We start from the raw sequence: 13,185 nt of genomic DNA, 5'->3' as shown, positions 1-13,185 counted from the left end.
TAACTCGGGGTTAATGAGCGCCCATTGTTCAACTCTCGCGATACATAGTGGGACTTTATGTAAACCAACATGGCGGCGGCCTGCACCAGGTCTCTCCTTAAGGTCGGCTGGGCAATGCTGGACAGCCCGGCGGTTCGCCGGCCCGGTTCCGTCACCCACCTCTACCGCAGGGCATACGGCACCGGGTGTTCCGGCGGGACGTGGGGCCGGTCCAGGCTGCTGTCCTCCCTGCGGGGCGGGGGAAGCAGAGCCATGGGCTGTGCCTTTCTGCTCGGCGGCGGTCTGGGTCTGTACCACACTGTCAAGTTGTACTGGGTTCAACAGCACCTGGCCCAGGAACACCATAAGGTGAGACGGAATTAAGACAATAAAGAGAATGATGGCGAAGTGTGGTTTGTAAAAGACATTTTCAAACTAGTGGAATAACTACACGAGCTAATTAGCTTCCGGGCTAACGTCGATACCAGTTAGCAGTAGCGCTGTTAGTCTTTGCTAGCAGGTTACAAGACATGTACCTGGTATCGCGAGACCACCGGTTGAGAGTCCGTCACTGAAACAACGCGAGAAACTGAGTTGCCCGGGAAACGACTGTCGCGCACGAGCCGTATAGCAGCTAGCTAGCCACCGGGAAAGCTTTTCAACACATCAACAAAACATTATTATAATTTATACAATAGACTTCTTTATAATGGAATATTCACATCTTTATCCACAAATGTAACAGTTGAATCAAATAGTTTGTACACTGTATGGAATCGTTGTGGTTTTTCAATGCTATGGCTAACGATGACGTCCCTCGTCTTGGTCTGAGATGAACTTCCTGTTTCAGGTGTCAGAGGGGGGCGTGAGGCTGACCCTGTACCAGTACAAAACCTGCCCTTTCTGCAGCAAAGTACGAGCCTTCCTGGACTACCACGGCCTGGCCTACGACATCGTGGAGGTCAACCCCGTCATGCGTCAGGAGATCAAGTGGTCCGCCTACAGGAAGGTGCCCATCCTGATGGTGGACGAGGACGTGGTAGGACGCACGGAAGCGGACGTCTTTGTTTAAAAAAAAAAAAAAGTCTAATGTCATTTTTTCTTTTCAACGGCAGCAATTGAACGACTCGTCCGTCATCGTCAGCTCTCTCAAGACCTACCTAGTCAGCAAGTAAGCCCCACTATTGTGTACTCGGGGTGCTTCCTGCTACCCAGCATGCCTTGCGACACCTGTTTTTGAGTTAACATGGTTGTTATTCCGCCTAGTGGCGGTTAGCATGAGCGTGTTTACTTTGTGTCGGTGACTCCGAAACGGGGGTGTTTAAAGAGAGGCTAACCGGCGTCCGGCAGGGGGAAGAACATGGCCGACATCCTTCGCTGTTACCCTGAGATGAAGTCGGTGAACGAGGGCGGCAAGGAGGTGACGGAGTACAGCAACAAGTACTGGCTGATGCTGAGCGAGGCCGACACGGCGCTGGTCTACCCGGAGAAAGGCATGCAGAAGTAAGCCTGGGGGGGCGCCCATGGGGGACCGGGGGTATTTTCTTGCTGAGCTCCCAGTCTGACCTCCCCGTCCAGGGAGGAGATGAAGTGGCGTCAGTGGGCCGACGACTGGCTGGTGCACCTCATCTCCCCCAACGTGTATCGGACCACCGGCGAGGCGCTGGCGTCCTTCGACTACATCGTGCGCGAGGGCAAGTTTGGCGCCTTCGAGGGCTTCTTCGCCAAGTACGTGGGGGCGGCCGCCATGTTCATCATCGCCAAGAGGCTGAAAAGCCGGTGAGAAATGGCATTTATTGCACAATAAGCCCAAACTATATTGGGTAACAGGAGTGTAAAAGCGACTATAGGGGTGTTATGTCATGTCTAGAGGGCTCTAATGTTAAACTTTGCCCCCCACACCCTCTCCCTTAACACCTTGTTGGTTGCGAGGTGCAGACACAACCTCCAGGATGACGTGAGGCAGGACCTCTACAAGGCCGTCAACGACTGGGTGGCCGCCATCGGCAGGAAGAGGAAGTTCATGGGCGGGGATTGTCCCAACCTGGCCGACCTGGTGAGGAAAGCAAAGCCCCCATAAATGAAGGCACGTACGGAGACCCAATGTCCTGTGTGTGGCGTCCCGGGCAGGCGGTGTTTGGCGTCCTGCGGGTGATGGAGGGCCTGCAGGCCTTTGAGGACATGATGGCCAACACCAAGGTGAAGCACTGGTACCGACGCATGGAGGCGGCCACGCAGAACCACCAGGGACGCCACTGACCCAAACACGCCAGCCGATGGAGAGAATGCACCGCCGGGACTCGTTACTGACCTCCGGTGGCCGAAGGGGAAACTGCACCTTCCTCTCGTTCTTCATAGTTGGCTTTCCTCCTTGAAATCAGGCCGATGGGTCATGCTGAGCTCTTAAATACGCCGGATGTCACGTGTGTGTGGGGTGGGGTTAAGGTGCGGCATTGGGACACTGCCATCGGATGGCGCTCTCACACTCGAAGCGCCTTGTGGGAAAGTCATACATTCATGTGCATAGTTTGTAAATAAAGACAATTCTTCCTGACACGACCTTGTCAAAAAAGTCCAATAAACATTTCACTTCCTCTACAGCTTTTATTTTGACACTCCATTTCCCTTCCAGTGATACACAGTCTATCCGCCTGCAAAGCTGGAGCTCAATGTCATATCTTGTTGTATATCTTGTATAATGACAATAAAGGCCATTCCATTCCAATGCTAACACTTAGCCACCTCACTTCCAGGACACACAGGAAGCTTAGCTCGAGTACCATGGTCGCTGCATCCATCTATATCTGTCTTCCACCCATCCATCCAGGTCCCCCATCCGGTGGTCCTGGGTGGTCGGGTCAGGCGGAGAGCAAAGACTCTCCAAAGACGTTCCCGTAGGAGGTCTTCAGGAAGTGCACGTAGTTCTGCAGGCTTCGGTTGGTGGAGTCGGACTGCTCCAGGCGCTCCTTCAGGTTCTTCAGCTGGTTCTGGAAGCGGCGTTCCATCTGAAGGAGAACCGAGACGTCAGGCGGCTTGGCGGTCAGACCTGGCAGAAGAAGCCAGAAGGCGGTACCTCCTCCTTGCTGCGATGAAGCTGACTCAGTTCGGCTTCGGCTCGACTCAGCTGACCCTGCAGGTCCAAAGCTTTGGACTGGGACGCCCTCTCTTTGGCCAGAACCCGGTGCATGCTGTCGTCCGCCTGCAGGGGGGGCGGGGACACGGAGAAGGTGAGCGGTGTGTGTGGGGGTGGACGGGGGCGGTGCCGGGGCGTCCCACCTGCTGATGGGCGTCATCCAGAGCTTGCTGCAGCTGCCGGGTGAGAACCCCGCACTCCCGGACCTTGGTCTCCAGCTGCTGCTCCACGCTCTGCACGCTGGCCTCCTTGGAGCGGAGGGCCTGGCACATCTCCTTGTTCTCCAGCGCCATGTCCTCCAGCTTCCTGCACGCCGCACGACACGCACGCTGAAGGGGGGGTGGGGGCAGGCGGGTGTCACGTGACCTACGTGTGAATTAGGAAGTACCGTTCCAGGTTGTGGACCCTCTCCTTCAGGACGTTGTTCTCCTCGTGCAGCAGAAGGTTCCTGCGCTGGGACGCCTCCAGCTGGGCGCCTTGCTCCTCCACCTCCACACGCCCACAAACACGTCAGAGTGGCGCCAGGAAACATGGACGCCCATCCGCGCGGCCGCCCCGCCCCTCGCCTACCTTGCGTCTGACTTCGGCCAGGGCAGAGTTGTGCTCCAGGCTCCTCCTCTGGTGGGCGTCGGCCTCCTGCCGGGCCCTCCTCAGCCGCTCCGGGAGGTCCTCCAGCTGGCGGAGGCGGGCCAGCTCCTCCCTCAGCTCCTCCTTCTCCCTCTCCTGGGACGCGGCGGCCTTCTCCAGCTCCGCCCCCTTGACGCGCAACTCCTCCCACTGCAGCTCAGCCTGCTGGGCCTGACGTCACATGACCATCACCATGTACTACGCTTATACTTCAAGTACTGCATCTAGAAGTAGCGTACCTTCCTCTTGTACTTATCCAACATGGCTTCCTGTTTCCTCAGCGAGGTCTTGAGTTGGCGTGTTTCATCCTGGACCAATCCAAGCTTCTCCTCACACGCCGTCACCTGAGCCTGACATCACACGTACTCCCGTCTTACAGTACCGAGGTAGTACTACTGCGTACAGGATGCTAGTACACGGCTAGCACGTACCTGCAGAGTCTGCTTGTCCAGCGTGACGGACGCCTTGTCGGCGCTCAGACCGTGCAGCTCGTCCCGAAGCGCCGCCCTTTCCGCACGACTTCGCTCCTCGGCCACGTGAAGCTGAGCGCTCCGCTCGCTCACCTGACTGACAGGCGAGAACCGACTGAAGAACTGGTCTCAGCGTCAAGTGGCGACCACGGGGGGGACTCACATCTTCAGGGCGGCGACCTCGTCCTCCAGTTGACCCCTGGCCGACGCCTCCTTGGCGTGGCGCAGACGCAGGTCGCTGCACGTGGACAACGCCTGAGCCAGCTGGGACTCCTTCACAATAAGAATAATAATAATAATGCTAAGCTAACAGGTTAGCCTCGTCTCCGCGGACCGACCTTTTCCCGCAGTCGTCTGGACGCCTCCTCGGCCAGCGCCGCGTGGTCCCAGTTCCCTTGCCGCTGCCGGTAGCTCTCCTGAACGTCAACGACACTGTTAACACGGACGCCGTTTGACCCGGGAACAGACCGTTCCCGCCCGAAGGCTCACCTGAAGCTGAGCTGCCAGTTGCATCTTCTCGGCTTGGCTGCGGCTCAGCTGGGACTCCAGGTGGTCGCGAGTGGAGCCCAGGATCCTGGAGAGCTCCTCCGAGGTCTTGGCGTGTTCCTGGGGGGGACAGGGTGGCGGGGGCGGGACAAAGACGTCAGCGTCACGCCTGCTGGCAACACGTGAACTTTGGGAGACGGCGTGTCACCTTCTCAAAGGACAGACACTCGGCCAGGCGGGACACTTCCTTCTCCTTGTCCGACAGCTTGGACACCAACCTCTGGCCGGGACAAGCAGGGTGGTCACGGTTAGCATCTAACGCCCCCCAAGGGGGACTTGGGACACGCCCCCCTGCGGTACACATGTAGCGGACTCACCACGTTGTCGGCCTGGCAGTCTGCGAGTCTCTTCTTGAAGGCCTGGTTCTCCTCAGAGAGCCTGAGCGACCCCCCCTGCTGGAAGCCCACGGAACATGAAGGGTGTCAAAGCTGCGGCGGATAAAAAAAAAGGTGGCGCACCTCAGAGTCGGCTCGCTCCCTCAGAAGCTCCCGCAGGCCGTGGTTGGTGTTGTCGAAGATCTCCATCTTCTCCAGTAAAAGCCGACGCTGGCGCCCCAGTCTGGACGTCTGCAGTTTGGACGGACGCTTGTCCTGCAACGCCGAGCAAGTCTTGGTGTCCGTGTCGCCCCCCCCGTTTCCGCCCCCGGGTCCCCAAAAAGCCACGGAGCACGGGCGTTACCTTCGACACGTCGTCCAGCGTCTCCTTCAGGGCGCTCAGCTGGTTGGCCACGGCCACGCCGTCCACCTCCGCCTCCACCAGCGCCTGCAGCAGGACGTCGCAGGAACCGTCGGCCCCCCTGAAAGCCACAAAGGAGATGACAGAGGTCAACAGAAGCGGCCATTTTGAGTGATAAGAAGAGAACACGGGGACCAGAACCTGATGGGTCGTGGACCCCAGCGGACCCCAGCGGACCCCCTTTCCATGGAACGTGGCGTCCAAGTGCAAAAAGAAGCGAAGACACTTACCTCTTTGAACGCTGACTCTGTTGCTCCTTGAGAAGGACGCTGAGGTCTTGGGCGACGGCGTCCACGTCGTCATCATCGTCCTGCTCGCGGCTCCCCTGCCGGACGCCGTCTGACGCCCCTCTGCCGCTTCTCTGCACACAACAAGCAGGGTCAGCCGCGGTGGCGACACGCTAGCAGGACAACATCGGAGTGGGGGCGAAGAGACCGGGTCTAGCCTGAGGGAGGATATTCCAGGAGGGATCCACGGGGCGCGACCTCTTGACCTGCCCCGCTCGCCTTTCACCTGAGCGTCTGTGGTCCTGTCCTGGAACGCATCCATTCATCAAAATATACCAACTATTATATCTCATCTGTTTAAGAACAACACCCAGGCTCACCTGGGGGGTCCTGGTGGGGCTCCTCCTCATGTGGACATGGACTGGCGTGGTTTCCGGGACGTGGACGTGAACAGGAGGGGGCGAATGTCGCGTTCTCATTCTTTCGCGACGTCAAACTCCACCGCATTACGTGTTTAACTTCAACTAGCAACCTCACTGTGGATGTTTCAATACGCGGCGTTGTTTTCTGTGAGTTTTATCGCTTTTTTTTAGCAAAAAGTGGAACAACTAAAACACAAACTAACCATCGAGAAGGCACGCCTTTGGAAACGACTGATTGGTGGAGAGGGGTGACACGGGCGTATTCTGATTGGTTCGTTTAAAGAATCCAGGGCTGTGATTGGTGGCGGTTCGTTGGGGGTAAGCGTTGCCCAGAGTTACTGCAGTTCGAGAGGGACTTGGCTTTAAAACGCCGATACTGATACAAGATACGCTCCAAATAGTTTTATTTTTGTTATGGTTTAAAATACAGTCAAATAAAGACGTTGGTATGTTTTGTATGTGTGGTAAAAGTGGGGAAAACGATGGAGAATTTAGAGAATGGACAATACGCTTCCAATCAATGCACTTCCGGTTTTGACTTGGCACAAACTCGCCCATCGTCCGCCACAAAAGCCCGCTCCTGACCCTCGATGGTGGTATTTACGACTATAAATCGCAACACGCCGCTGAAGTGATCTGTCTGGACCCCTAAATATGGGGTTCGTGTTTGCTACAAAATAAGGGTTTGTGAGCGCTAAAAACAAAGTTGCTAACATCTAAAGACAGCCACTTCCGGTATTAGAAAGTCGATATGAAATTACCCCAAATTCCTCAGTCGCTATCGGTTTTATTGTTGGTTCAATTCAAGTGAGAGAAAACGTGCGCTAATCTAAAAACAACATTTACGTCATTGTTTAGGGGCGGAATGGTCCAGATGACACAGTTTCCTGTTTTCAAACAAAGCCTTTCCGCCTTTACAGAGATAACTAGCCCGTTAGCCGAAACAAGAAATCCGTTCTTGGGTGGTATTTTTCAGTTTAAACTTGTAAAAAACGCCACACTCATGTATGTGCTAATCTAAAAACAACTTTGTACGCAGTAAGAGCGGGTAACAAGTCGCTATGAGGCCACTTCCTGTTTTTGAACAAAGCATTTCCGCGTTTGACCTAGCATCACTAGCCTCGTAAACCACCACAGGGAGGCCATTTAAGTCGACTAATACGCATGGCTGTGGTATCTATACTTAATAAAAACATCCCACCGTCGAACACGTAAAGTCAAAAATGCGAACAATGGGTGATTGCTGTTGAGCGGCGAGGATGCTAAAAACAAAGCTAGCTAGCCAGCTAGCTACTGTGCGGTGGAGCAGCCATGTGTGGCCTCCAGGCTGCTAACAAGCAGACTAAGAATGAGGGTCCTCCTCCTGGTTGCCGCCTACCAGTGAGTCGAAGCGTGTGGAGCCGCGGCAGGGGACACCAGCACCGATACCCCGATCCTGTGCAGGGCGTTCGGCTCGGACGTCTTGGTTTCCGGGGTTCTCGTGGACGGTGGCCACGTGTCCCCCGCTGCACAGCCAAATATTTCAAGCCCCAATCTTTGCTACTTCTTGCGGTTCCAGGTTGGGCCTTTCCTGGCTCTGCTTAAGGACTTTTGACCAGCTGACAGAAGGGCAACACGTGTGTACACATTACATTTTATTATTGAAACAAAGCAAGTTTACACCTCAAACTTTAAACACTTTCTTTCCCCCCCAGGAGAAAAAGGAAGGTGAATGGATGTAAATGACAAGAACTGGATCTATCCATGAAGCGAGTGGGGGCCAAAATTTACAAGCTTGGTGGTGGTGGTGTTTTTTTTTTGTTTTTTTAACCCATTTTGTTCTTTATTAAAAATGTCATTTCAAATTTGCATGGATATCTGTAAAACAATACAATGAAAACAAAAAAAACTTCCATAGAAATGGTGTCAAAATACCCCCACCCCCCCTTCCCTCCCGCCCCACTGAACATGACAAAGGAATGAGCATACTTGTTAACCACGTCGGGGAAAAGGCTGTCTCGTTTTGAAGGAAAAAGTGAACTTGATGAGGTCTGCTAGTGCTAGCTCACTACACCATGGCTTTAGTCCACCTTGGACAGGAGGAATCTGGCAAGTGGCTTCAAATTCTACGCAGGATGCCGAGCCCGTTCTAGTTTTTTTAATTATTATTTTCTTTTCAGAGATGATGACCCTGGGGATGTAACTCACTATTCAGGGCAAAGTGCCGTCGGCCTTAGACGAGTCGAAGGAGAAACAGAACATGGCACCCACGGGTGGAGAGGCTTCAGAGTGTCGAATGAAGCACACACGGACTTAAAAAACAAAAAACAAACAAAAAAATAAACTAAAATAAAAATAAACCTTTGCTCCCGAACATGACTTGATAAACCAAATAGGGAATAGAAAGGTGAGGAGGGCGAGGCTGCTGATAGCTTTAGTCGTCTTCTCCCTCGTCGTCCTGAAACACAAACGTTAGCGTGCATTAGGGGCGGCCATGCTGGAATACGGCCTTTATCCTAAATGCATCATAGATGTACCTCAACGACCAAAAATCACTTTCTCAAATATTTTGATTTAAGTATTAAAATTATACGAGTGTGCCTCAACTTTTCATACAGTTTCCAGATTTATATACACATCAAGTTTTAAAAATTGTTAGATTTTTCTCAAAAAAAAAGTACTATGTACCTCAACTTTTTAATATTTTTATATATTTTTACTTGAATCCAAAATACTAGCTGCACCGCAACTTTTTATACTTAATATTCATATATATATTTTTTAAATCTAGACACTCGACTTTTCATACCATTTCCAGATTTATATACAAAGTTTTAAAAAATTGAAACAGATTTCTCAATTTAATAAAAAAAATGCACCATGTACCTCAACTTTTTTTTTTTTTTTTTTTTTTAAATATTTCCAAGTTTTTACTTTGGTCCAAAATACTAGCTGCACCCAAACTTTTTATACTTAATGTTCATTGTGATATTTTCATATATATTTTTTTTAAATGTATGCAAAAAATATTTAGACGTGCATCAACTTTTCATACAATTTCACGAATTTTTCCATAAGTTTAAAAAATTGTAATTGATTTTTCTCAAATTAATGAAAAAAAATGTACCATGTACCTCAACTTAAGACATATTTTACTTTAATACCAACTTTTTATACTTAATATTCATTGATATTTTTATAAATATTTTTTTTAACTTAAAACATTTCTATATTAATATTCCAGATTTCTTTCACTTTAATCCAAAAATACTACTAAAAGTACAACTTTTCATAGCTACATGACTAGTATATTGATAGATATTATGGCAAAGGATCCAGCGCCTCTGCTGGCTGCAGTCCAGTACTGCATCTCCATTTGTGTGATGCTGATGGGCCCATCCGTCACTTTCACCCGCTCCTCACCTCTCCATCTTCTCCGTCATCCTCTTCATCGTCCTCTCCATCCTCGTCGGCCTCCTCGTCTATGTCCTCCAGACCCTCCTCGTCCTCGTCCTCCTCATCCCCTTCGCCTTCTTCGTCGTCCATGTCTGGAACCTGCGGCACCAGAGACATTTATCTACAGCGTCAAGACGGTGTGTGTGTGTGAGGAGATTGGGGGTGGGGGGGGGGCGTACCAGGTAGTACTGCAGAGGGTTGGGCCAGATGTCGTCCTTGATGACCTCCCCGAGCTCGTCGGCGCCGGCATCGGCGTGGTCGGTGAACCAGGTGAAGAAGCTCTCGGGCTCTTCGTGTTGCCTCTTCCTCCCCGCTTTGTTCTGCGTCTGGCTGGAGCGCTTGGTCAGGTCCTGCCACGCCACACACACACGTGTCACGGAGGGAGGGGGGCCGGGGGTGGGTGGACACACAGGCAGACTAACAGCACAGGGACGCACCTTTCCCGACTTCCATTTGATTTCTGTGGACTTTGAAGACGGGTCTCCGCTCTCGTTCAGGTGGAACTCTTTGGAAAGTACTTTGTTTTCGAAGTACGGGTTTTCGTCAAAATACTGCAAGGACATGACAGGCCATGAAGAGCAAACCCTCTGCGAAAAGGACGGGTGGGGAAGGGGAGGGGCTTACTCACAAAATCTATTCTGTAACCTGACTTTATGTCTTCAAACTCCGTCACCTCCACCCTGCTCAGGTAGTGAAGCGCTTCCTCGTCTTCCTCCCCGAGTAGGGCAGATACTGCACACACACAAAAAAAAAAACACTTTCAGACCGTGTGCGCCGCCGCAACAAAGCGGGCGAGCGTGCGGGCGTACTCACCCTGTGGATGGTTGACAAATGTGGTGACCCAGAAGTTGGGGATTTTGGCGATCAGTTCTGATCTCTTCTGAAAGAACGGCTGACGGAGTTTGTTGTATTTCTGTTCTACTTTCAGGATCTCCTCGCTGGCCTGCTCGTTCAACCTGCAAGCATAAGCACCACACATCACATTAGGGGCGCAGTGCCCGGCGACAACCAGCGGAGGCGCAAAAGAGTCACTAATATTACATTGTTGCTTTTGTACATTACCACAATATTTACTTTGTGTCAAGTCTAATAAAGTAGTACCTGCTACAACCAGCAGAGGCACTGCTGAGCCACCCAAAGAGTAAATCTTTATAAAGATATTTTTGTTGGGCTGTTGACTTTTATGTATTGTATAATTACTCAGTATGGGGGCGCAGTACATGACTACAACCAGCAGCGGTGCTGTTGAGTCACTCTTCCCTGTAATGTTGATACTAAGGGCAATAGTCTTGTTTGTACACAAACCACCACATGCGTGCTTGTAAGGCATTCAATTAAATGGCACATTTGTCACATTGGTTGATTAAATATTAGCTTCAAATATTTTTTGAGACACTATTTTGAAAGAAAAATATCAAACAAGTTTAAAAAACAGTAAAGGTTCATGCGTCCGTCCCGTACAAGCAAGAAAAAGAGAAATTACCTGTCAATTTCATTTTGAACTTCATCAATGTGTTCAATAGCTTCTTGCTGCTCTTTCTCTGTGAGGGGAAAAGACAAGGAAAATTTAATTAATATCAATAATTCCATCCCATTTACAGCTGCACTCTGTGACAATGGCAGATTCCGCAATGAATGAATGGGGGGGTTATCCCCCCGCTTTTTCACGGACACAAGTCGGCACGGCAGCGTGGGGGCTCCACGGCGGGTTAACGTCCGTGTGCGCGTGCAGGCTGCGGTGCTCGGAGCGGGCCAATGGCAGCACTTGCGGCGGCTCGGGCTCCTCGCTTCCTGCCGAGGCCGCGTGGTTTAAATGTGGGACAAGGCAGCGTGCGGCCAGCGCCGAGCCTCAATGGGACCGGGGGCCGGCCACGCCGCGGTCCGGAACCCCGTCGCCCCCCCGAAAAAAACACCTCAGCTTCGGCGAGGATACAAACGTAGTTGTGTGTTTTTTTTTTTAATTTTGAAAAACGCCACAAAAAACGTCGTCAGACGTCGTTAGGTAACCCCGTTACAACAACAACACGCGTATGCTACATGCTAGCGACGAAATGAAAGACGGCTTTTTGTCTGCTTTTCAACGTCACAGCGGCCGCGCTGAGCTCATTTCGGGCACTTTCACACATGAAAGCGGCGCCATCGCGGTGGAGAAATCGAGGCTAAACGCACGCTTCCACGCCAGAGATGCTAAACGCCAAAGCTAACGGCGCAGCTAACATGGCCGCTCCGCCAACAACAGCGCGCTAGCTAACAAAGCTAGCTAGGCAGCACGGCGGCGCCTCAGCCGAGGTCGAACACAAAAGCGGGGGAAACGGTAGCAGGGGCTCGAACAAATGCGGCGGACGCGATAAGGGGCGAGAAAAGAGCACGGCCCGCTCGCTCGCATTGTGTCCGACAAGAAAGTGAAAATGGCGGTGAACAGGAGGCCGCCATTCGCCTTACCGGAGGTCTCGTCCGCGCCGTCATGGTTCGAGTTGAGCTCCTTTTTACTGACTTTAGCCGCCGAGGCCGACATGTTGTCTCGAGCTGGGTAGACTTGGGGGCGTCGTGGAGAGAAGCCGGTGGCGAAGATGTCCGTTGTTCTCCCGGTGCAGGAGAGCGCTGAGCGACGTAAAGTTGAGCGGTGACGCCAGCAACGTGCTGCTGTAAGCTAGCTTGCTGCCTGCTGCTGCTGTTGCTGCCGGAGGAGGAAGCGCCTTTCATCAGCGGCGATGGAGAGCTCCGCCTCTCAAAGTAGGTCTCCTCGCTCGACGCCAATGTGCTCCTTTCAGAGCCTCTGCTCGCTCCAATCTCACACGCGTCGACGCCAAACGACAATTGGCACAAACCGGCGGCAACGGGCGGAGGCTGCGACGCTTTTAAAGCCGAAACCGCTTTTTTTGTCCGGCGAGGCGGAGCGGCGGCGGCATCGACGCGCACTTGCGCACTTCTTCAAAAAAAAGGAAAGATGCCGAACGTCAGACATTGTAATGCAGGGCGACGACACAAAGTCGTTATATTCGACAGGTTTACACAACATTTCTCCCTTTTTGACGTGTCGTCGTCGAAAGCGTCGCCTCGCTTTAAGCCGCTTACGGCGGGAAAAAACAAAACAAAAAAAATCCCCGCCGAGCTTCGCTGGCTTGACGTCGTGAAGCGGCTGGAAGGACCCCGTCCTTCATTGTTCACGTCCGTTTCACGCCGACAAGGCACCGTTATTGACTATTACTGTCACACCTTTCACCCCCCCCCCCACCACGGCCCGTTTATGATCATAGTTTTATTTGTCCTCTCCTCTCAGAGGAGACACTTGATTAGGTACACCCCCACGAGCTCACGTGACTCGTCTATTTCACAGTGCCTGTTGTTGTCTTGTGCAAATGTTTATTTCAATATTAAAAAATGACGTGAATCACTTTTATTTAATGGATCTTTTTGGATTAGGAATAATTATACTTGTGTAAATGATGCCTCATTATTATATTCTGCAACTATCTACTTTATTTAAATATTAATAATTGTGGAAATGATTTACTTTGTTTCAATATTAATTACGTTATTAAATACAAAATATTTAAAATTACAATAAACAAATTGCCTTATATGCAAATGTGTACATTATGTAAATATCA

The 13,185-nt window shown here is 51.6% G+C and overlaps 3 protein-coding genes across 6 annotated transcripts; 1 reads left to right on the top strand and 2 right to left on the bottom strand.

The window, feature by feature from the left end:
* The first annotated feature begins 24 nt into the window (after positions 1–24).
* ptgesl (prostaglandin E synthase 2-like) lies at positions 25–2,715 on the top strand. Its single transcript, XM_058070221.2, has 7 exons — positions 25–348; positions 830–1,018; positions 1,095–1,150; positions 1,330–1,482; positions 1,558–1,758; positions 1,918–2,035; positions 2,110–2,715. The coding sequence occupies exons 1-7, from the start codon at positions 70–72 to the stop codon at positions 2,236–2,238; spliced, it is 1,125 nt and encodes a 374-aa protein (XP_057926204.2). The 5' UTR covers positions 25–69; the 3' UTR covers positions 2,239–2,715.
* Positions 2,570–6,701, bottom strand: LOC131127889 (outer dense fiber protein 2). Of its 4 annotated transcripts, none has more exons than XM_078789416.1 (17): positions 6,098–6,701; positions 5,926–6,024; positions 5,721–5,851; positions 5,434–5,551; positions 5,214–5,345; positions 5,073–5,150; positions 4,904–4,975; positions 4,699–4,815; positions 4,548–4,625; positions 4,373–4,482; positions 4,171–4,306; positions 3,979–4,089; positions 3,683–3,910; positions 3,483–3,601; positions 3,256–3,418; positions 3,053–3,178; positions 2,570–2,984 (listed from the first exon to the last, which is right to left on the bottom strand). In XM_078789416.1, exons 1-17 carry the CDS (start codon positions 6,194–6,196, stop codon positions 2,838–2,840), a joined length of 2,064 nt encoding a protein of 687 aa, XP_078645542.1. In that variant the 5' UTR covers positions 6,197–6,701; the 3' UTR covers positions 2,570–2,837. The 4 variants fall into 4 exon arrangements, with proteins under 4 accessions (XP_078645542.1, XP_078645543.1, XP_078645544.1 ...); XM_078789417.1 differs by having other exon boundaries at positions 5,073–5,147; XM_078789418.1 differs by having other exon boundaries at positions 3,501–3,601; positions 6,098–6,700.
* A 1,059-nt stretch (positions 6,702–7,760) lies between these two features.
* On the bottom strand, positions 7,761–12,411 carry LOC131127904 (protein SET). Its single transcript, XM_058070232.2, has 8 exons — positions 12,017–12,411; positions 11,058–11,115; positions 10,388–10,530; positions 10,203–10,306; positions 10,012–10,125; positions 9,754–9,924; positions 9,542–9,673; positions 7,761–8,576 (listed from the first exon to the last, which is right to left on the bottom strand). The coding sequence occupies exons 1-8, from the start codon at positions 12,087–12,089 to the stop codon at positions 8,553–8,555; spliced, it is 819 nt and encodes a 272-aa protein (XP_057926215.1). The 5' UTR covers positions 12,090–12,411; the 3' UTR covers positions 7,761–8,552.
* Between the last annotated feature and the right edge of the window lie 774 nt (positions 12,412–13,185).

This window comes from Doryrhamphus excisus, linkage group LG3 (assembly GCF_037039965.1).
Source record: "Doryrhamphus excisus strain RoL-2023G ecotype Guam linkage group LG3, RoL_Dexc_Guam_v1.1, whole genome shotgun sequence".
Taxonomy (NCBI): domain Eukaryota; kingdom Metazoa; phylum Chordata; class Actinopteri; order Syngnathiformes; family Syngnathidae; genus Doryrhamphus; species Doryrhamphus excisus.
Note: the sequence above shows the minus strand (reverse complement) of the source record. Positions and strands in the feature narration are given on the sequence as shown.